The following is a 24221-nucleotide window of genomic DNA, read 5'->3' as shown; positions in this document are numbered from 1 at the left end:
GGCCAAGCCTGGCGTGTTAAGGTTGCCAGTGTACAGGGCCATTTCACCTTTCTGAGACTATAAAGCACAGCGAAACGGCGTCTTGTGGTTAAATGTGATAACCCGAGGGTGTCTGATAATACAGCGTCACGCAAAGGCTCAAGTTTTCCGTAGGGACTCTCCCTAGAAACTTCCAAGCTGGCGCTGTTCTGAGAAGAGGAAGACCGGAACTGACTCGGCCTCCAGGGGGCGCTCTAGGCCGCTCCTCCGCGCCCTGTGTTTTTCCTTCGCCCCGGAAGTGATTTCTAGGCCGGGGTTAGTGAGGTCGGGCCATGGTGGGGCAGAGGTTGGGAAGATGGCGTTGCAAGGTTGGGTACAGCGAGGCTGGCGCTGCGGCCAGGCGTGGGCGCCTCCCTTGGGTGGCAGCTACCGGGAGCTCTCTGCGACCCAGGCCCCGCGGCTGCTTGGACGCAGGTAATGGCCGCCGCTTCCAGCTTCCCGGTTTTCCCTTGAGCTGGGGCTGCGCGCATCCTCGGGAGGAGGTAGCCGCCTGGGGCTCCCGCTTTCCATTGTTTATGAGGTCTTTCCTAAGGCTGCCTCCTCCCCGCAGTGCTTTTCCTTGGTCCTCCTTTCCCTTCTGGCTTCTGGGGGCCGAGCCGGGAGCTGTGTCTGGCCGAGCCCCACCCGGTTCTCCAAACCCGGTGTCTTTCCTAGTAATTTCGAGGGACGTGAAGGAAAGGGGAACTAACTTCTGAGCGTTAATTGCCTGTCCGGTTCATATTCTTGAAAGGACTGTACTGCTGTAGGAAGCACGTGGCCTTTCAGGTCGGCCGGATTTTACATTAAGTGTAATAGAAGAGAAGTTCTATAACAGTTGAATTAATTTTGACTTTGAAACTTAATCCGAAGATGTCATCTTGGCAACTTTTACCTAATTCATGGTACCATCCATCAAGGAGCCTGAGATCTTTATCAACATGTGAGCTAGCCAGAGATAAATAAAATTGAGCGTGGTGAAGGCACCACCAGATCTTAAAATTCACCTGAGGCGAGCACAGGTCTGTAATCTCAACTCTCAGTAGTCTGAATCAGGAGGATGGTGAGTTGGAGCCAACCTGGAGAGGACTCTGAATTATAAATAAGTAGCACCTGGACTATTCGTAGGTTACTTTCCCAGGTCCCACCCAAAATCAGAATCTGGAAGATGGTCAAAGTGGAAGAACCTGCTCCCCAAGGGAAGCTTATTAGCGTCTGTGGAGCAAGTTGCGTACAGTGTAGCTTACTGGCTAATGTGGTTCTTCAGGCATTGATCTTAAGCAGCCTGGTGTGGCACTATTAGAAGTTCAAGGCCAGCCTGGGCAGCAGAAGACTGTTAGAAAGAGAGAGGAGAGAGGAAAGAGAGAGAAAGAGGGAAAGGGAGAGAGGAAAGAGAAAGAAGTCTCAAACAGGTGGAATTGCGGAGGTTCCTTTGAGGTAACTAAAGATTTCGGTGATCCTGTTGATTTGCTGTAATAATTCTGGGGAAAGGCAGCCAAAGAACCGGACACTTCATTTATGAGGAACCTCTAGTAAAAGCCGAGGAAGAATTCATTGGTAGAGTGCTTGTCTAGAATACACAATCTCTAACACACATAAAGCTTGTCAAAACAGTTCAGTCTGTCATGGTGGCTCAGGCCAGTAATCCCAGCACTTGGGAGATGGAGTAGGAGTTAAGAGCCAGACTTTAAGGCAATCATGGATTACTTGAGACCCTGTCTAACCCTCCCCTCAAATACAAGTGGTATTAAAGATTTATATGGAAACTTCGAAACGGATATTCTTGTCTTGTGGTTATGGGAGAATGCATTAGATGAGAATGTGGGTAAGCCCGAAGTACTGGCTTTGCTCTTGTCTCCTCATGTATGAACTTAATAGGGAATGGGAGTGGCTTTCTTTGTGATCACTAGTCTGTTTTGAGTTGCTGTGGTTCTAAAATTATCTAATCATGCAGAATGAGCCAGGCCATGTGGCTCTAAAGAGGGCCCAAGATTTGCATTTTATAAACACTTTATGTGGTGACACAAACACAAAGTCCCAAGGCACCTGCCAGCCAAAACATTTCTACCTTTATAGGAATTGTAAGATTTTATGATATGGTTGATAAGTTTAGGCTGCTGCATTCATATCCTTCATAATTCTTGTTCTAGTAAGAGAAATCAGTAGTACTGGGTTACAAATTTAGTTCTGTAAAATGAGTGCATTGGTTCAAAGTGAACTTACCACTTTATTAGACCAACTTTTGCTACTTTAAATTCCTGGGCTTCATGAGCTCTTAGCTCAGCACTCAAGATTCTCTGCTCTTGCAGAGGACCTGGGTTTGATACCCAGTTTCCACATGGTTGCTTACAGCTATCTGGAACTCCAGTTCCAGGGGATAAAATACTCTTCAGGCCTCTGCTGGCACCAGGCACACATGTAGTGCACAAACATACAATAGGCAAAGCATTCATATACATAAAATTAAAAGCCTTTGGGGCTGGAGACATGGCTCAGTGGTTAAGAGCACTCATTATTCTTCTAGGTTCAATACCCAGCATTCACATGATGATTCACAATTGCCTGTAATTCCAGGTCTAGAAACCTCTCTAGTTAACCTCTCTGTGCCTCCAAGGCATCAGGCACATGAGTTGCCAGACATTCGTGCAGACAAAACATCCATACACATAAGTAATTGAATTTAAAACAAGAATAAAGCTTTAAAAAAGAAAAAAAATTATTTAGGAATGCATTTGGCTATAAAACTGATGATTGTTTAGATAAGTGGGAATTATTTTACTAAGATGTTTTGAGGGAAGAAGTGACTGCTGTCTTTGTACTGTACTCCAAAATGTCAGGGGTTAAGTGTAAATTCCTTGACCTTTCTCTTGGCTTTAAAGATAACTGTTCTAGCTTTAGATATTACATCCTATTCAAGCCAGAAAGGTAGATGTGTGTGTGTGTGTGTGAGTGTCTGAGTGAGATGGCGGGGAGGGGGTTGCGGTTGAGAGGCAGGCCAGTGATATGAGACATCACCATACAGAAGGCTAGAAAACAAGGGTATTTCTTTTCTAGCCACTAAGAAAAAGTAGGCAAGGGGAAAGGATTAATGGCTGTTCAATGGCGGTTGCTTATCAGACTGATGGTGTCATTGAAGGGAGTTCAGCGCTTTTTACAGCAGCCTTAGCATTGATTGAATAAGTGGATAATCTTCTGAAACCAAGTTGTTAAATGTAATCCAGGCGTGAAGGAAGGGGCTAAATTAGAAAGGAAACTTTTTGTTTGTTTGTTTGTTTATTTTGAGACAGGGTCTTACCAAGGTCAGTCTAACCTCAAACTTGATAGTGTCCCGCTTCCTTCCTTCTCCTGAGTGCTGGGGTGTGTGCTACCATACCTGGTTTGTGCTGAGCTGGGACTGCGCCCAGGGATGCCTGCGTTTAGTCAGTGTTCTACTGACTTACATCTCAGTTCTCTCACCTCATTTTTCTCCTTTTCTTCTTTTTGAAACAGGACCTTCCCCTGTAGCCTGGGCTCACTATTTTAGCCTCTTGTTTAGGGTGTAATGAGAAGATCACAAAGGGAAAGTATATTTCAAGAACTTGCATGGATTGAGTTTTTGTAGATAAAGGAATTAGAGCCTTTGAGTGCATGTCTACTATTAAGGAGTTGAGGAATAGAAGCATCAGAGTGAAAGGTCAGATTGAAGAGTGGAGCACTCAGACTCATGAGCTGGAATGGGGGCTGTGATCCACACTGCCAGATGCTTTGAGAAGGCCAAGCTGTAAGGACTCAAACAGGACGATCCCTTTTGAAGACTTCCTTAAAACAGTGAAATAAGGGGAGAGGTGGGAGGATTCCATCACTTTCTAAAGATCTATACTTATCAAAGGAAACAGGGTTGCAAGGACAGCACATTTAAATGTTTCTTTTGGAAACTGGCCAAAATTCAGACAAAACAAGGTTATTTTATTGTTACTGAAGCTGTCAGTGCATGGATCCTCTAGGTAGAAGGAGAGACCTCCATAGCCTGGAATGTTAGTTTTAGTGCACACACAATAAATAAATAGAAACAAAATGAAACAGTTTACTATTTATGCAGTCTTTTTCTGAGACAGCAGAACCCCTGTGGAGAATAGCTCAGTGGTGCACTCTCTGGACTACTGTAGTTTGTGTCTCATTTTTCCCAGGAAGGTTAAGGATACTCTTGAGATCAGGAGTCTTGGCTCTTGTTGGGTTGTTAGGAAATCAGGTGACATGGTGATGGCTCTGGCCAAGTGTAGCTTCCTAGGGACTATTGTGTATATGATGTACTGTTTCTAATCAGATGCTTGCTTACCCTCCACAGGTTTAACTTGTTTCTTCAGCAAAAATGTGGATTTAGAAAAGCACCCAGGAAGGTTGAACCTCGAAGATCAGACGCAGGGTCAAGTGGAGAACCATATAAGAGAAGTGCCTTGATCCCGCCCCTGGAGGAAACAGTCTTTTACCCTTCCCCCTATCCTATAAGAACTCTCGTGAAACCGTTTTTCTTCACCATTGGGGTAAGAGCTCAGGCCACTGCTATTTCCCTAGCTTGTTGCTAGCACTGCAGTCAAGTAATGCCCTGGGCAGGTCCTGGTGGTGGAAGGAGAGGGTGGGGCACAGTGGGACTTGGAAGTTGCTGCATGAGTTCGGATTAAAAAATAAATTGAATAATTGCTTTCAGAATTTGGCTCCATTGCTTAAGTTCTGAGGATGGGCTTCCTTTTTCATAGAGCATTTCAAGTGGTACTAAATTGGTATTTTTCGCTTTTTCTGGAGATTTGTTGCAGGAAACAGGCCTCTGAATGCTTAACGTTATAATAAAGCAACACAGTAGGCTTTACTGTGCTAGGTGAAATATTATCTGGGAAATGTCCCTTTCAGATTATTTAAATATTTTCTCTAGTTCACAGGCTGTGCATTTGGGTCAGCTGCTATTTGGCAGTATGAATCACTGAAATCCAGGGTTCAGAGTTATTTTGATGGCATAAAAGCTGACTGGTTGGATAGCATACGACCACAAAAGGAAGGAAACCTCAGAAAGGAGGTAAGAATAAACACTGCTTCCTTTATCCTAGCTAACCACAAAAGTCTGATTACTTAGAATATATTCTTTTTTATTTCTTTTTAAGTTTTTATTATTATGTATGTTGGAGAAAGTGAGGGTGGGGAGAGTGGAGGTCAGAGAACTTTTTATTTTAAATACAGAGTCTCATTCTGTAGTCCTGACTGGCTTCGAGCCCAGAGATCCACCCACCTCTGTCTCCTAAGGGCTGTAAATAAAGGTATTGCACCATGGCCAGCTGAAGAGCAGATTGTTATTACGGGTTCTGGGGGTCGCCTGGCTTACACAGCAAGTGTCTCCCTGAGGTCTGGCCTTAGAAAGTCCTTACTTAGTGGCAGCATTCCATCCATAGATGTGAAGTTGATGACCTTCTTCTTTTGTGTCTTGTAAGCACAATGGGCATTTACAGTGCATGTTTGGCAGTGCAGTATCGATACCATTAGAATTTTGTCCTACCCACATGTGTCAGAGTTACCATAGCAAGTTGTTTAAAAAGGTCTGGGGCCCTTTTCTAGCTCTACTCTAGGACCCAGCGTTCACTTTCTTCACCTTGCTGAATTAGTGTAGAACAGGATCACAGGGATTAAAAGATCTGTGTGTGTGTGTGTGTGTGTGTGTGTGTGTGTGTGTGTGTGTGTGTGTGTGTGTGTATGGTTATGCACTCTTGTGGACCTTATAGTTTTAAAAGACTGTCCAGTGACACAGGGTTTATGAACTGGTAAATTCCCATTGCATTATATTCTAACTGTTCAGGGATAGAATGTGAGAAAGAGATACAAATTCATAGCTTATGGAGTTACATTTATTTTATATAAAAACTGATGGCTTTCTTTTCTCTTAACTGAGTTCTTTTTTTTTGTTTGTTTCTTTTTTGTTTGTTGAGACAGGGTTTCTCTGTGTAGCCCTGGCTGTCCTGGAAATCACTCTGTAGACCAGGCTGGTCTCGAACTCAGAAATTGCCTGCCTCTGCCTCCCAAGTGCTGGGATTAAGGCATGTGCCACCACTGCCTGGCTGTGAGTTCTTAAAAACATTCTAGACCTATCCATACATACTGACTACTGAGGCTAATTATTTTCTTCAGTGTGTGTGGTTGTTTTGCCTGCATACACATCTGTGCACCATGTATATGTGGTGCCCTCAGAGGCCAGAGGTATTGGACCTGGAACTGGAGTTGCAGATGCTTGTGACCCACTATGTAGATGCTGGGAATTGAAACCTGGTCCTCTGAAAGAGCAGTGCTTCTAAATGCTGAGCCATCTCTCCAACTCCCAAAAGATTTGTTTTTATTTATGTGTGAATGCCACATATTTGCAGATGCTCAAGGAGGATTGAAGAGGGCATTGCCCTCTCTGGAGCTGGAGTTACAGGGGATTGGGAGCACACTTGACATGAGTGCTGGGAACTGAATGCAAGTCCAGCAAGTTACTTTACTGCTGAGCCATATATCAGTCTTTAAAATGCTAAAGTGTTACAAGTGATTTTATATAAAACCTTAATCCAAAAGTAGATTTCTTTTTAAGTAATAGTTAAGTAAATGGTAGGTTATGGTACTTAAAATCTATGTCCATTAAAGAAAATCAAGCAATTATAAGTACAGTGTGGAAGATGATGTCCTAGCTTGGCATGGTGGCATGAGCCTTTGTCCCTGCTACCTGGAGATTTCTGAGTCCAGGAATTTGAGGAGAGCCTCAGCAACAGCAAGCTCTTAGTTAATGTTAGAAACCTGTTAGAAAGCAGGTTCTTAGAAGCCAGTTCATATCACTGTGCATGTAGCGCCGAGAACAGTGACAGTGGCAGAAGTGGGGTCTAATACATACTAATGTGTCACTGCTTGTTAGTCTTGAAGGCCTTTCCAAATGAAAGTCAGGTTCAATTTTATAATTGGAATTGTTTTTGAGACCTTGACTTTGTAGTGTGGACAAGGATGACCTTTAACTTCTAATCCTCCTGCCTCCACTTCCCAATAGCTGGGCTTACAGGTGTGAACTAGCACACTGGTTTCCTTGTGTTGGGTGGAGCTTGGGATCGTATGTGTGGGGCATATCAGCAGCCCTAGATTAGTTTTTACTTAAACATCTTAAACATGGAATGCTTGAGATCAAGAAGTAGAGAGGATAGTCTAATGAAGCCCATTATTGTGCACACTGAGCAGTTCCTGGCATATGGCCAGCTTTATTTTTCATATCCTTTCCCTGCCCGTACTAGGTTATTGCAAGCGAGCTATAGGCATGCCTGATCCCTAAATATTTCAAAGTGCATTCTGAAAATGTAAGGCCTGGACTGAGTAATATTACAGCATTAAAGACATGGCTTCAGGTGCAGTGGCAGAGGTAGGCGATATATGAGTTTCAGGGCAGCTAGGGCTCTACAGTGATACTCTCCCTCATCCTCCCACTTCCCCATCCTCCCCTCTCCCTCCATCCTCCCCCCCCCAAGAAAAAGAGAAAGGGAAGAAAAAGGAAAAGGTGGCAATTTTAGTGAAAAGTATAATTAGAATTTTATTTTTGAAGATTTATTTTATTTTATGTGTATGAATGCCTTGCCTGCTTGTATGTGTATGTGTCATATGCATGCCTGACACCCACAGAAGTCAGAATAGGTCACTGGATCCCCTTGAGTCTGAGTTAGAGATGGTTGTGAGCCACCACGTGACTGCTGGGAATTGAACCCAGGCCCTCTGTAAGAACAGCCGGTACTGCTGACTACTAAGCAGTTTTCCAGCCCCTTTGTGTTTTCAGATGGGTTTTGCCATGTTGCTCAGGTCTATCACCAGCTCCTGGGCCCAAGCATTTCTCTTGCCTTAGCCTCTTGAATAACTGGGACTTCAGTATGCCATCATGCCTAGCATTCTAGTTGTAATTTTTTCCTGTTTTTTTGTTTTAAGATATGTATCTTTATGTTAAGATACATATCTTGTGGGTATGTGCATGAACACACATGAAGAGAATATGAGTGTATGCTCACGTGTACGTGTGGCAGAGGACAGAAGTAAGGGTTAGATTGCTTGGAACTTGTAAAGGTATTGGAATCTGAATTCCAGTTTTCATAATTGTGAAGCAAGTGCTCTTAGCAACTGAGCCATCTCTCTAGCTCCCTTGTTAGAATCTTTTATTATTATTTTTAAGTTAAATTTTGTTTTGTTTTAGATAGTGTCCCTCTGTGTAGTCCAAGTCGTCCTGCAATTTCTGTGTAGACCAGATTGACCTGAAACTCTGAGATCTGCTTGTGTCTGCTTCCTCCTTGCTGGGATGAAAGCCTTGAGCTACCACACTCTGTCCTTACAGTTTTAAACTCAACACGACTCTCACTTGGTACCTGCTGCATCCTGCAGTGTGACAGTTGTGTTTCACTGTTGGTCTCATGACAAGACGGCTAGCTATCCTTTGTTATATCATCCTAGCAGAATCTGGAGTTTAGAAATGAATGTCTGAGCAGAGGTTCTGTGGAGAGTATCTTGAGCACGAAGCATGCTTTTTAGCAGTAGAGACGCCAGTGCAGACCTAAGTGTTTCCACATGAGTGCAGCACAGAAGCCCCACTGTCTGAAGACAGCAGTCAGTGTACTCTTGATTCCAATCATTACGTCTTGTAGTTTCATCCCTTTCAACACATTCTATCATTTAATTCTCAGTTTTATGTTGAAAAGGATGTTCTCTCTACTATGTACGTTATTTGAGCCTTTTTCAGTATTTAGCTCCATTTCCCAGTAGTTACTTGTTTATATTCATACTCATAACTAGGAAATTAAGCCTTTTTCAGTAGAAGTAATTTTTAACTGAAAATTATGTGTGAACAAAAAGGGAGATAATGACAATTGGATGCAATTAGTTACTGATCAAGGACAGTAAACTTTTTCTAAAAGTAATAAAGGATCATGGTGCTCAGGGGACACGAAATTAACATTGTTAAAGAAGTTTCCAGCCCCTCAGATTAAAACTGAGAGGCAAGTACTGTGACAGAAGGCATCATAGTGGCTGATACGTTTGGGTGGATAGGCTTCCTGGTCACAGCCACAATTACTCTAAAGAATTCTGAAGATTATGTAATACAAGAAGATATTTTGTTTGGTAGATAATTCTTATTATTAAATAGTTTCAGTCCTTAAAAAAAAAAAAAGAAAGGACAAGCTTTCCCCTGAGTCTGAACTATTTCACATAGAGTCATATGCAATTTTCCTTCTGTTTTAGATTAACAAGTGGTGGAATAGCCTAAGTGATGGCCAGCGGACTGTGACAGGTTTGTGTTAGCTTACACGTTTTAGCCATTCAAGGGAAGAGAAATCAAACCAAAAGGTACAGTATGTCACAGGCAATGGCTTTCATACCGTGCTTACTGGTGGCTTAGAAGACAGGGAATCTTTGTACCTACATGCCTACACGATAGTATAAAATAGTGTGGAGCTGGGCATGATGACCCACATCTGTAATAGAAGCCCAAAGAGTTTAAGGCCAGTCTGTATTGTAGCAAGGCAAAGCAAAGGTCTGAAGACAACAAAAAAGGAGTGTGGCATAAATGTTTCAAGATGTCCTGGATCAGTTTTCTAGTTTACATAGAACAAATACATTATTGACCAAATAAATAGTTCATGGGTCATTGATATTTACCCAATTTGAAAAGATAAAGAAATTCTGGGATACAGTTTAGTTTTGCCTAGCAAGGCCCTGGGTTCAACTGTAGCACTGCACAGACCTGGCAAAGTGTGTATATACCTGTAATTCTAGTACTTGGGAGGTAGAGGCAGCTGGATCAGAAGTTTAATGGTACGTAACAAGTTTGAAGTCAGCCTGGAATACAGAAAACTAAACAAAAGGTGACATTGCTTAACTGCTTTCTGTGCACCAGGATCTCTGTACTTTCCAGGCTGGGTGCAGGGCATTTGTCTGTATTTTGTAGATGAGGAGACTGGCTTCCAGAAAAAGAACTTTTCTCTCTCTTTTTATTGTTTGAGAATTTTATTCATGTGTATAATGTGTAAAAAAGAGCCTTTTGAAGTCAAACCACCGGTAGAATAGAGGCGAGTTTTAACCCAAGTCCATGTCCCTGCCTCGTAAACCATGTTCAGAAGTTTCCCTTAAATGTGCATGTGAGTCAAGTAATCCATGCCACTGTGGTGATTTTACTTTGTTCTTTTTTTAATCCCCTAATTTGAGGGGCAGAGAGACAGAATCTGTAGCCCAGGCTGGTCTGGAACTAAGTTCTGCTTGCCCCTGCCTCCTGAGGGCTGGGACTAAAGGTGTGCAAAGCCAGATCTGAGTACTCAAAGCAACAGTTTCATAGTATTTGGTGGACTTAAAAACTCATGGAAATGGATTTGTAAGTTCTGTAGGGTTACATAAATAGTAACATGATTTCTAGAGAATAGCTAGATGCTACTTACAATCAAACAGGCTAGACTTATTTGGTACACGGTTTCCTTTAACTTCCTTAGTAGATAGAAGGGTGGGTTTAGTTTTTTAAAATTCGGACTGCTTCTATATGTAGGCTTCACTTTTCCTTACATTTTTAGAACCTATGTGGCCTTCAAGCTTATGATTGACATAAGAAAGTGCTTTCTTTAGAAAGTGCTTTTGTTCTTCTGAATTCATTGCCAGTTTTTCATAACACCTACTTACTGCCTTGAGGACAAATGTAAACATTAATTAACACTCATAATTCTACTCTAAGGCCCTTCTACTTTTTTGTTTTTTATTTTATCCTTATACTTTCTCAGCATGAGGATTACAGATGTGTACTGTCACATCTGGTTTTTTATGTGGTAGCTGGTGATCTGAATTCAGTCCTTTGCTGCACAAGCAGTTTCTAATTAAGCAATCCCCTCTACCCCCTTACATGAGTCATTTGTCATGAAGAATATAGCAGTAGAGAAAGGAATTCTAACATACTCAGCGCAACCTGAGTATAAAGTACTTTGAATAACATGGTCACCAGATAAATGGATTAGCAACAAGATTTTGGAAAAACTGAGGAAATGGTCTTTGAGCTGTCTGATATCACCTGATACTTCTTTAATACTAGCTTTATAACATCTGGAATGTAAATCAGTTAACTTTGTGTCCAGAATTTAAAAATATATATATTTATTTCATGTGTATCTTGAGTGTATGTGTGAGCATCATGTGTGTGCCAGAGCTCTTGAATGTCAGTCAGAAGAGGGAGTTACAGGCAGTTATGAGCCACCATGTGAGTGCCAGGAACCAAACCCAGAGCTTATAGATTTACTTTCTTTCCTGGGATTATTAATGTTCTAATGGGTATATGTGTGATACTTATCTTCATTTTTTGTGTTTTTAAAGAACCTGACAAATTCTGATCTAGAGATTTTTAAGCTGTCTGAGACCTTTGGCTTGCCTTATTCACACATACGAGAGCAGAAGCATGAAAGCACCAGTATGCTAAAGGTTTCTGACTGTGAAAGCAGGCTCTTCGGTTGGCAGGATGTCAGATAAGGCAAGTCTAGACAGTGGATTGTTTGCAAAGTATTTGCCTTGTGAGTTCAGAGAAGTTTATTTGTGCTTCTTTAGCTCTAGATATAGATAGGAGCAGATGGCGAGGAACCTGCACTATGTCCCATCTCTAAAGGTAGAGAGTCTGTGTTGGGGAAGGATTCCTGTTTTAGGCTGTTCTTGAAAAGTCATTTTTTAAGGGTAGGGTAGAAAGAAACCTTCTTTTACATTTTTTCTTTGTTTTGAAACTTATCATTGTTGTTGTTGTTGTTATTTTTTTAAATAGGGTCTTATGATGCAGTATAGGCTGCCCGGAACTTACAGCTGTTGTCCTGCCTCTGACTCCCAAGAGCTGGGATTGTGCGTGAAATATCATACCCGGCTTCTGAAGTTTTCTTGGTCTTAGTCAGAAATATTTCCCTGGACTTTAAGTTGCTTAGGGAAAAAAGTGTGCATATATATGGGGAGGGGGACAGAGGTTGATGTCGAGCCTCTTGCTCAGTTGTTCTCCACCTGAAGACAGGTTCTCTTACTAGAGATCACGGTCCTCCTTCTGTCTCCATCTATCCATGTGGGATCATAGGTGTGCACCACTTTCTTACGCTCTTTCCTTTTAAACAGGGTACTAAGGCTTTGACTCAGGTCCTCATGCTTGTACTTTACTAGATAGCAAGTACTTTATTGACTGAGCTTCTCGAGCCCAGGAAAAAGATATTATGTACCCTTTCGGTGTTTGTGAGGTCATGGAGAAGCCTAAAGCAGCATTCTTCCATTAGACTTGACCCTGCTGCTTGGTTTTTTTGTTTGTTTGTTTTTCTTTCTTTTCTTCGAGACAGGGTTTCTCTGTGTAGCCCTGGCTGTCCTGGAACTCACTCTGTAGAGCAGGCTGGCCTCGAACTCAGAAATCCTCCTGCCTCTGCCTCCCAAGTGCTGGGATTAAAGGCGTGCGCTACCACCGCCCGGCGGCCCTGCTGCTTTTTCATTTTGATTACTTTCTCATTCTGCTCAGACTTCACAGCCTGTCTTGGGGGACCCTAAACTAGCCCCAAGAAGAGTATTGTATAGTACTCTTGCTCTCTGGCTTTCCAGGGAGCCTGGTAGGCTTTTCCAGGTGGTGGTGTTGGAGTGTGAAATGTCACTCCTGGGCTTCTGTGTCTGGTTCCAAGCAGGTGGTGCTGCTCTTTAGGAAGGCTAGGGACCCTTTAGCAGGAGCCTTGCTGGAGTCATCACTCAGGGTGGGGCTTTGCCTCTCTGTTTTGGGTTTGTCTCCTAGTGTTTTTCTGTATTCTCATCTTAATTTAACACTTTTTCTCCATCTCAGTTGTGGGGTGGAAGATGGATTTCCCTGGATTTCCACTTGAGTCTCCTATCACTTAGCCACTATGTGAGATCAGCAGGTGACTGCTGAACCTGAGTTCAATCATTTGGCTGCTATAGACATTCATGTTTGCCACTAACTGGATTGTTGGAGTGGAGTTAGTTGGCAGCTCCTTCAGGTAGAGATGTACCAGATAGATAAGTCCAAACCCAAAATGGGATCCAGGATTAGCTGTTGAAGTGGGATTGTAAGTCTTAAGTACAGGGAAAAAAGCAAGATAGACTAAAGGTCTCTAAATCAGTTTATGCCTTTTTTGTTTTGTTTTTCAAGACATGGTTTCTCTTTGTAGACCAGGCTGGCCTGGAACTCAAGAGGTCCATCTACCTCTGCCTTCCAAGTTCTGGGATTAAATAAAGTTTAGTCCATGTATCTTTAATTCACTATTTTGAGGTATAAAATTTAGTGGGTTTAACTATACATAAAAGGTCATAGATCAGGTTGGATACAGTGGTCCTGTCCCCCAAGTTTATGGATCTATCTGATCCTAAAATAGGAAGACCTACTCTGATTGTGTGCATCACCATCTTGTGAGCTCAGGTCCTGAACTGAAGGAAAAAAAAAAAAAAAGGGAAAAAGGCAAGCAAGCTGAGTCTAGAATCCATCTCTTTATGTTTTTGCTGTGGGTGCTATGTGACCAGCCACCTCACTGCCACGATGCCTTCCCTGCCATGATAGTCTACCTTCAAACTTTGAGCCACAATAAACCCAACCTCCCTTAAGTTGCTTTCTGACTAGTTTTCTTGACACATCTTGGTTTTGATATCAAGAGTAGTACTGGTTGTTTGGAATGAATTAGAAAATGTTCTTCAGGGTAGGGCAGAGATTTGAGAAGAGGATCTACAGTGTTTTGTTTTGTCTTATTTAAGACAAAGTTTCATATTCTCAAGGCTGGCCTACAACTCAGTCTGTTTATCAGGATGAGCTTGTGTTCCCTCCTGTCTTGGTTTCTGGGTTGGCTATTATCAAACAACAATTATGGATCTGATTGTTTACTGAGAAGAGTAAACTGTTCTGAAGGAGAAAAATATTGATCTGGGTGATGAAAGTTCTTGGGCTGGGGAGGTGACTCAGAGTGTGAAGATGCTAGCCTCAGCATAGCGGTGGTGGCACACACCTGTAGTCCCAGCACTCAGGCAGAGGCAGGCAGGCATGCAGAGCAGGTCCCAGGACAGCCAGGGCTGTCACACAGAGGAAGCCTGTCTCAAAACACCAAAACAGAAAGACGTTAGCCTCCCAGGCCTTAGTGCAGTCCCAGAAACCATGGGAAACAGTGGCAAATGGCTGTATGCAGTAGCACTCCCATAGCAAGATGGGAGGTGGAGATAGGACACTTGCCTGAAGCTTGCAGGCCAGCCAGCCTGGAGCACATAACCCAACAGCAATAGCAAGGAAGGCAAGAATGGCTCCAAAAGTTGTGTATGTGGCACCATAAATAACTAACCTTTAAAAAGAAAATCAGCTCTTATAGAGTGTTTGCAGCTGTCCACAAATCCTCCGACTTTCTGTCAGGCGTCAGTGTGGACACTCTAAAAGCACTGCTAGCATTTGCCTTCCTCAGCCTGTCTCCCTTACCAGATATGTAGTGCGTTCATGTAACTGTGGCAGGAGAAGGTCAGCTGGACTTGACTTTCATGCCTCTTATTTTAGTGTCCTTCAATTCTGTTTTGTAGGCATCATAGCTGCAAATGCCCTCGTGTTCTGCTTATGGAGAGTGCCTTCCCTGCATCGAACCATGATCAGATACTTCACATCCAACCCAGCATCAAGTAAGTCTGAGTTGTCTCACCTTATTTTGATATACAAATAATGTGAAAAATAGACTTTGCTCTGTTGCAATCCCCAGATGCCTGAAAGGTACTTTACATGTAGTAGAGGTTTTTCTTTTTTAACAAATTAAGGTCTGGGCCAGGCGTGGTGGTGTAACCTTTAATCTTAGTACTTGGGAAACAGTGTGAGGCCAGCCTGGTCTACGTAGAGAATTCCAGGACAGATGGCTCAGCAAATAAGAACATTTGATTTTTTGCTTTTCCAGAGGACTCAGGTTTATTCCCAGCAGCACACGGTGGCTCATAACTGCCTATAACCTCAGTTCCAGGTTATCCATTGCCCTCAGTACCAGGCAAACTCAGACATACAAGCAGGCAAGCAAAGCATCCATTAAATTAAAAAAAGATTTTTTTTTAAGTTAAGATCTATAATTACAGTACGCTTATTCTTCGAGGAGAGAATATTACATGAAATTTTGTGTCTGTAATTGAAATAATTAGCTACTTACTAAGTAGAAACATTTGTTAAGGTAGTTTTTTTATCCTTTGGAATATACTCTGTTAAGCCATCTTATTTAAGCTTTAACCAACAATTTTGGCTTCTTATGTTCGATTTAATAACAATAATCAAGCTGGGCAGTGGTGGTGCATGCCTTTAATCCCAGCACTTGGGAGGCAGAGGCAGGCGATTTCTGAGTTCGAGGCTAGCCTGGTCTACAGAGTGAGTCCCAGGACAGCCAGGGCTACACAGAGAAACCCTGTCTTGAAAAACCAAAAAAAAACAAAAACAAAAAACAAAAAACAAAAAAAAAAACAAAACCCAAAACAAAAAAACCAATAATCAGACAAATTTAAAATGAATAAAGTGCAATGACCATGTGTTGCATGTTTACGGATATTTTCTTCTCTTGTAGAGGTTCTTTGTTCTCCAATGTTGCTGTCGACGTTCAGTCATTTCTCCTTATTCCACATGGCAGCAAATATGTATGTTTTGTGGAGCTTCTCATCTAGCATCGTGAACATTCTGGGTCAAGAGCAGTTTGTGGCAGTGTACCTGTCTGCAGGTAATAGCTTTACCCTGAGAATGGAGGAAGTATAGGACTCACTTCTCTGCAGAAGGGATGAGGACTGATCATAGTAGAAGACTGTGCACATCTGTACACCGCACATCCTCAGGATGGACTTGTTGATCAAGTTGTGTGTAGAGAAGAGCATCACAGACAAGTGGAATTGTTCCTTCTCTGTTTCTCCTCTGATAGATTCCCACTAATTACATGGGTATGCTGTTTTAAATTAGCAAAGGAGAGATTCAGGAATAGAGTACTTTTTAAACAACATTTTAATCTCACTGGACTTTGGTTTTTTAGTTCAGACAAATCATCTTCTAGATTGATGGTTTCTAGACTTCCCAGCTATCTTAGCCATCTGCCTCATTTCCACAGTGTAGTCAGTTGATAGAAAGCTGTAGATTAGCTATTAGAGTGAGCACTAAAGATTCAGCTTAATGGTGTGAAGCCCTTACCTATCACACAAGATTTTGGGTTGGATCCCTAGCAACAAAAATTTAGTTCTAATGACATGAAAGCCAACAGGATCTAAAGACCTCTGATGTCTGGAGTCAGCTCAGATTGTTTTGAGTTAATTTTAAAGTTAAAATGCGGGCACTGGCTATTGTGATTAGGAATGATAACTGAAGGTAAAGTGAATACTCAGTGTCACTCAGGAACGTGGGTTGGGGTTTGGAGAGGGCACAGCATCCAGGACATTGCCCTGTAAATTAGCTGAAGGGCTAATAGGGTTTGGTTCATGCCGATACCCTTAGACTGATCCCAGTGAATCCTTACACCATTGCTAACCATAGCCTGTAAGCTGAATGAACACTTAGGAGGCTGAGGCAGGAGGTTAGCAAGTTTGAGGCCAGCCTGAGGTACAAAGTAAGACACTACCTAAAGAAGAGAAGCAAACCACATACTATTAAACTGTGTGGAGTGGAGACTGAAATGCAGAAACTCAGGGCTGGAGTATAGTACAATAAAGAGGGCTTGCTTAGTGTACATTAGGGCCTGAGCTCAGTCCCTTGTACGTCTAAAAGGGGAAACAAAAAACCTTCATATACTTAAATTGTTGAAATGTGACTTATTTCATAGGTGTTATTTCCAATTTTGTCAGTTATGTGTGTAAAGTTGCCACAGGAAGATACGGACCTTCACTTGGTGCAGTAAGTATTGCTAATGTAATATTTTCTGATTTAATTTTAAATTTCAGTGTGATTGGTTATGCTTATAAGAAAGTTTCAAATGAATACAGATTCCATATACTCTTACCCTGTTGTTACCTTATATCTTATAGAGCCAGGGCAACAGTAAACTTACACATTTGTAACACTGAAAATTTTAGACATTAGCTGCTTTATTTTACGTTTGTTGGTGTGCATGCATGTGTAGGTGTTCCATGGTGTGTGTATATGTGGAGAGCTGAGTATAACCTGGTGGAACTGGTTCTTTCCTTCTCTTTTAACTTTGTTTTGTTGTTTGTCCTTCTGAGACAAGGTCTGACTGTATATCCCTGGCTGGCCTAGAACTCACAGAGACCTGTCTGCCTCTGCCTCCAAAGTGCTGGGATTAAAGGTCTGTGCCACCACCACCTGGCAAGATGCTTGCCCTGAATTCTTGAGATTTATCTGTATTGCTGTGTGCACCAATCATTTATTCCAGAATGGGTGTGGTGGCTCCTGTAATCCTAGCTACTCAGAGAATAAAGTAAGAAGACTGAATTTGAGGTGAGGCTGGGCTACTTAGTGAGACTTCATCTCAAAATAAATAAATAAATAAATAAATAGTATTTCTCTTGTGAGTGTTAAGCCCATTCCGTGGATAGCTATCATATTCAGTAAATGATGTACACTTGGGTTGGCTATTATTAAAAAACAGCAAAAACAGATTGTGCTAGACAAGGTGTGCTAGGCATTGTGCTAGAATCTCTGGGTTCTAGGCCAGTCTGGTCTACAGAGTGAGTTCCAGGTCAGTGAGGGCTATAGCTACTTAGTGAGACCCTGTCTCAAACACCGAAACAGACCAACAGGTGCTTTGGACATTTTGTGTACAGCCCCTTGTTATGGACACGTGCTTTCATTTCTCAGAGTGGAATGGCCAGATCATATGGTGCATATGTCAGTGTTTAAGAACCTACAGACTGCTAGTACATCAACAGTAGTGCTCTGTACTTTCTTGCCAGAAGAGTTTGAGAGCCCCAGTCTCCGTGATCTGGAGTGGTTGGCATTTTTGTTTTTTCAATAGCTAGCGATGTTAATGATTTTGTGGTGGTTCTCATGCATCATCTTTGAAGTATATTTTGCTCATTAACATTTTAATTGAATTTGTTAACACATTTTTGATATATTCTGGATACAAGTGCTTTGTCAGGGTATTGTTTGAGAGATGTCGCTACTTTGAACTCTTCATCCTATTTTCTCTACCTCCCAAGTGCTGGGATTGTAGGCATGTGCCACCTTGCCTGGCTTTTATCTAAATTTTTTTTCTTTTTTCTTTTTCTCTTTTATCTGATTTTTGACCTGCAAAATATGTGTGTACTTGGGCACACATATGCCATGGTGTGCACGTGGAAGTCAAGGACAACTGTGGCATTGGGTTCTGGGGACTAGGTTTAGGTCCTCAGACTTTTAGAGGGAAATGCTTCTACAGGCTGAGACAGCTTGTCATCCCCAAAATAGCTTTCTTGTATTGTGTCTCTCTTGTGTATTGTGTTTGTAAATACTTTGACATATTCTTTCTAGAAACACAAATACCTTTACATATTCTATAGCACCATTCAACTTAGTTTATAATCCATATTTCAATTATGGATTGAAATTTCAAGTTGTCCCAGTAATGTTCCCTTCAAGCTCAAGCATTACATTCATTGTTCTGGATTTTGGGTTTTTGAGGTTGTTTTTTTTTTTTTTTTTGGCTTTTAGAAGCTGCCACTTTCCTTAGGTCATCTTTGTTTTTCATGCCACCAGTGGTTTTGGACCAAACAGGGGAGCTATTGTGGGTTTATTTTTTTTTTTCTCAAGATTCAGTCAGTTTCTCTATCTTGAGTGGGAGTGTGTTACATGGTGTCCTCAGTAGTAGATTACAGGTACATGGTGTCTGTCTGTCCTTTTTCATGGTGAATGTCTCAACTCTTGTCCAACTTTCATACTAGGTTTCTCTTTTAAAATTAGTATATAATGTGTGAGAAGATGTTTTTAGATTATGAAAATAGCTTGTTTGCTAACCTCCCTCTGCCATGTGCTCTGCTAGAATCTGTTATCTCTTGATTGTTCTAGCTTGTTGGTTTTTACTGTGATGCTTTTTGCAGGGGTAATGTGTCTAATAGCAGTGTCTTCAGTAACCACACCTCCCTTGACACAGCTCAGATCAGCACTGGCGGCACTGTTGGCTCTAGACCATGCTGTCTTTTTTCTGTGCTGAGACATTACACTGCAGACTCCTCCAGTCTGTCACAATGACCGTCTTCCCTGACCTGATACTTGAGATGAATGCAGTGTGTCCCTGTCCTTTATTCCTTTAATAGGCAGCTTTGTCTCTGCTGTGAGCTTCCTTAAGAGACAGTAGTGCGAATGCCTGCGTGATGTTTTTATCTTGCTCTCTGCATTGCACGTGCATTCTTTGTGATCCTCTGCCAGGCTGTGCAGCTCACTTCCTGTCTCTTATTCCTCTGCTTGGCTGGAGTCTGACTCGATGCAGCTGTGTCCTGAGCCTGAGGTTTCTTGTGCTGCCTTGGCACACAGCATCTTTGCTTCTGATCTCAGAATTGCTTGTTTTTACTTAGATGTCTTTCCTGTGCCATACTATAAGCTCCAGGAAGGTGGGAACTGTTTCTGCACCCCTAGTATGAAATAACGTCATGCCTGCTATGTTAGAATTCAGATATTTGAATGAATGTGTATCATGAGAGTTAACATAAAGTAGGACATATGATTGAGGTTTTGATATATTTTCGTCATTCAGATAAATTAGAAATGTGATTAGCTAGAGAGGGGTTTGTTGGTATAATCCAGAAAAAAATATCTCACAGCTGTTATAAATTTTAAGTAGGAAGAAAAAAGTGTTCCATAGTTTATTCTAACTGGTTAGGGAGCTGGAAGAGATAGCCATCCTTCCTTCCTTCCTTCCTCCCTTCCTTCCTTCCTTCCTTCCATTCTTCCTTCCTTCCTTCCTTCCTTCCATTATGATTTTTAATTTAATGTGTGTTGGTGTTCTGCCTCCTTGTATGTATGTGTGAGGATGTCAGATCCCCTGGAACTGGAGTTGCAGACAGCTGAAGTTGCCATGTGGGTGCTGGGAATTGAACCCAGGTCCTCTGGAAGAGCAGCCAGTACTCTCAGCATGTTTAACTAAGCATTCATGTGCTCATTATGATATGTTTCATTTTTTTGTAGTGAGAACTTAGTCTGCTTCCAGGGAGTATCTGGAGTCCTATGTGACAACCTGGGTCCCTTTCTCATACTGTGCACATTCACAGTATTAGTTAATTAATTATGAATTAATTTGGATTTGTGCTCCCCTCCAGATGTGGAGTGCATCAGGGTGCTCAGAGCCTAGGCAGCCCTCTGTCATGTTTTGTCCTGTTCACTGTGTTTATTCTCCTGTAGTCGGGAGCAATCATGACCGTGCTTGCAGCGGTCTGCACCAAGATCCCGGAGGGGAGGCTTGCTATCATCTTTCTCCCAGTGTTCACCTTCACAGCTGGCAATGTGAGTATCCGGCTGAAGTTCATACGTGACTGAAATATTGCCGTTACCTTGGAAGTAGAGGATTGAAATTGTACCATTTCTGTTTTCTCTTCCTGGCTTCTAGGCCTTAAAAGCCATCATTGCCATGGATACAGCTGGGATGATCCTGGGATGGAAATTTTTTGATCATGCAGCACATCTTGGGGGAGCTCTCTTTGGAATGTAAGTTTGAGTGTGATCAATTGCCGAACTTTTTTCCCTCCCCACTGCCCTGCTGGCCCCATATGACTGGTGGTGTTCTGAGCTGGTGCAGCCATTTCTCTCTCTGGACTGCATATGTGGGAGAACACAGTATGTCTGGGTAGAGGCTGCTGTAGGACCATGTTCCAGACCGATGCTTACTGGTGTCTGTTGCCTGCAGGTACCAGGATAGGTACCTTAGCTTCCTGTTTGATGATAGAAACTGAGTCTGGGAATGACGAATGGCTCTGATGTAATAGAACAAAAATTTAAATACGAACCCACAGCCTCTTTTTTGCAGCATACTAGACGCACCTCTGTTGTGCTTCAGGAAATTGGTTTTTGTCCAAATTTAAACAGAATAGAAGATGGTTCTGCACGAGGCAGTGCTGCCTTAGGTGGAGCCGAGTGCTGCTGTGTTTCTACTTCCCATGAGTAAAGGCTAGCTTGTGCATGCTCTAACTAATTATGCAGCACGTTATAAGCAGTTGGAGATACTGGGCCTAGAAAAGTAGTTGTGCTTTGTGAGTTCTAAATCTATCTGCACACACCATGTATTCTCATAGCATCTTTCTATGTAGCTCCTTCTTGACCTCTTATTCTCGTGCCTCAGCTTCCTGAGTACTAGGATTACAGATGTGCATCATTGTGTCCAGCCCTCATGAGCAGATTTTATCTGTATTCAGAAATTAAAATTCTGGTATATGTCAAGCCCTTTTAAAAATGCACATTTGTATATTGTTTTAGTGTTAAAGCATTATATTGCTATCTTGGTACCCATGTAAGGTAGAACACTTTTCAAGGTGTATTTTATGAGTATCACTCTTTTACCTTCATGTATGTCTGTGTACCACATTCATTACCGGTGCCCACAGAGGCCACAGGAGGGCGTCAGATCCCCTGGAACTGGAGTTTCATATTGTTGTGGGTATTGATGCTAAGAGTGGAACCCTTAAAGAGCATCAAGTGCTCTTAGCCTCCTGAGCCACCTCCAGCCCCTTAAATCTTTCATACCTTTTGTTTGTTTTTGAGATGTGGCTGGCCTGGATCTCAAAAAGTACACCAGGCTGGCCTCAAACTCACAGACATTCACCTGCTCCTGCCCCCAATTTCTGCCTCTGCCAGGATTAAAATCATGGTCATCATGCTTATTCCCTTAATATTAAAATTAGGTCTAGGAAAAGATAAGGTCAATCAGGTCTGGGATCTGCCTCTGGGAACGTGAAGACTGTTTGGGGAAGTGAGTATAAAAATCAAGGTTTCCCTGAGCAATGGTGGCGCATGCCTTTAGTTCCACCCCTGGGAGGCAGAGGCAGATGGATTTCTGAGTTCAAAGCCAGCCTGGTCTACAGAGTGAGTTCCAGGACAGCCAGGGGCTACACAGAGAAACCCTGTCTCAAAAAACAAAACCCCAAAAAACAAAAACAAACAAAAAAATCAAGGTTTCAAGAGTTGGTGCTTTCCCAGGCTGCCGTTCTTCATCATCCTGAGACCTCCAGGAGCCAGTGCTCTTTCCCTGGAAGAGCTGGAGAAGCCCTAAATTAACTGCACAGCCTTGCTGTGTTGGTTACTTCACATGTTTCCAGTCAGCAGTGTCACTGAGCACTGGGGATGCCCCTGCATGCTGCTTTGTGTGCAGCAGTTAGAGCACAGGAATCTTAGGTTTGGGTTCCGCTCATGACTATGTGATCCCTAGTCAGGCCTGAGCAAATGTATTGTTAAACCTCTCACCCTCACTGCCCAGTCATTGCCTAGGCAGGTGGAGGTGGCAGAGGTATATACCATTATAGTCCTTGTTAGCAAGTTCCACACTTGACATTTCTTTTTTTTGTTTTGTTTTTTTAACTGACATTTCTTATTTATAGTAAACAAGCAAACAAAAAGTCTGCACCTTGCTCAGACCTTGACTGACACACAGAAACTATTAGCATGTTGAGCAGATTATTTTGTTTTATACTTGTTTTTCTCAAGTTAGGTAGATGTGGTTGCTTATGTCTTTACTCCCAGCTCTTTGGAGGCAGAATTGTTTGGAGTGAGTGTCCAGCCAACTTGGGCTACATTGTGAAAACTTGTCTCATAAATAAACAAGTAAACAAGGCAAGGTGATGGTTAACTTACAGTGAGTGAAAAAGTTACACTTTAGGGCTGCTGAGTGGGTCTTTGGGTAAAGGTATTTTCCACAAAGCCTGACAAACTTAGTTCAATTCCTGGGACCCACGTGATGGCCTCAGACCTCCACACGCTGACTGAAGTACCTGTACCTCCCCCCAGGACACAAATACAATGTAAAGAAAAATATTTCAGTAACTGTATAAAGCTGCCTCATAGTTTCAAATGCCACTCGGGACCAGCTTGCTTTTATCCTTCATATATCACAAATACCAAAACTTCCAAATTACCTGTTTTATTCATTTGTACAGAGTGACTGTGGCATTTTATTTGAAGTGTCAACTTGGGGCTGGAGAAATGACTTAACAGTTAAGGACACTGGCAGCTCTTGTGGGACCCAAGTTTCCAGCCAGCACCAGCATAGCAGCTCACAACTGTCTCTAACTCCAGTTCCTAGGAATCCAGTGGCCTCTTCTGCCTCCCACTGTCACTGCACACACATTACACACAGACATACGTGTAGGCAAGACATCCATTCACATAAAGCAAACATTCTTTTTAATGAAGAAAAGCAGTTGAAGGGTCAGCTTGGTACTATAATGGTGTGAGGTTTGTGTGATGTCACAAGTGAGGTCTCATTGTTTGAACACTGACATATTTGTCTTTCTCCAGATGGTATATCACGTATGGACATGAACTCATTTGGAAGAACAGGGAGCCTCTAGTGAAAATCTGGCACGAATTAAGGACTAATGGCCCCAAGAAAGGAGGTGGCTCTAAGTGAAGCAAAGCTGGCCAGTGTAGTGGTGCATCCGATCCTTGCTGCTTGGAAAAGCCCCAGCATCGGCTGCCCCGTGATTTAAATGTCCTCAGTACATGTCTTCTTAGCAAATTATGGCAAAGTTGTGAAATAAATGTTTATATCTCTAGTTTGTAAACAGTGTTTGTTCCTTCAGAGTTCTGTGGCTCTCTGGTGCTTGTTTTGTTAAATATGACATTCTTTAAGTTAGGAGGGACCCTTAGGGACCTGATGGGACTCTGGAGGAGCCTTGGTTTTATTCCTGACCTGGCATCTGCTTAGCATTGGTTCTGACTTTTCTCTTCAACTGGTCCACAGGAAAAAGTTGAGGGCACCTTCTCTCTGACATAGTCTGAAGTAGCAGCTGCCACACTTCTAAACATTTCCCTAACTGGTTTTTCTGGCAGTGAGCAACACATCCAGAAACTATTTTAAGGATTTACTTTCTAGGTCAAAGTTGCAGCTAAAGTAAGAGGAGAAGAGGTAGCTTGGAAGATGGCTCAGTCAGAAGAATGCCTGCCATGAAGGCACAAGAACCTGAGGTTGGTACTTAGCACTCACATAACAACCCATGCTAGTGGTATACACCTGTGACCCCAGTATGGGGACCAGGTGGCTGGTGGTGGAGAGATGAATCTCTGGGGCTCATTGGCTGTAAGGATGAGCCAG

General features: G+C 42.4%; 1 protein-coding gene across 1 annotated transcript; it reads left to right on the top strand.

Moving 5' to 3' along the window:
* The first annotated feature begins 279 nt into the window (after positions 1–279).
* Positions 280–23691, top strand: Parl (presenilin associated rhomboid like). Its single transcript, XM_031363418.1, has 10 exons — positions 280–453; positions 4340–4535; positions 4922–5062; positions 9268–9316; positions 14572–14667; positions 15582–15731; positions 16815–16885; positions 20324–20425; positions 20529–20626; positions 23426–23691. The coding sequence occupies exons 1-10, from the start codon at positions 335–337 to the stop codon at positions 23535–23537; spliced, it is 1134 nt and encodes a 377-aa protein (XP_031219278.1). The 5' UTR covers positions 280–334; the 3' UTR covers positions 23538–23691.
* The last annotated feature ends 530 nt before the right edge of the window (positions 23692–24221 follow it).

This window comes from Mastomys coucha, unplaced genomic scaffold (assembly GCF_008632895.1).
Source record: "Mastomys coucha isolate ucsf_1 unplaced genomic scaffold, UCSF_Mcou_1 pScaffold12, whole genome shotgun sequence".
NCBI lineage: Eukaryota > Metazoa > Chordata > Mammalia > Rodentia > Muridae > Mastomys > Mastomys coucha.
Note: the sequence above shows the minus strand (reverse complement) of the source record. Positions and strands in the feature narration are given on the sequence as shown.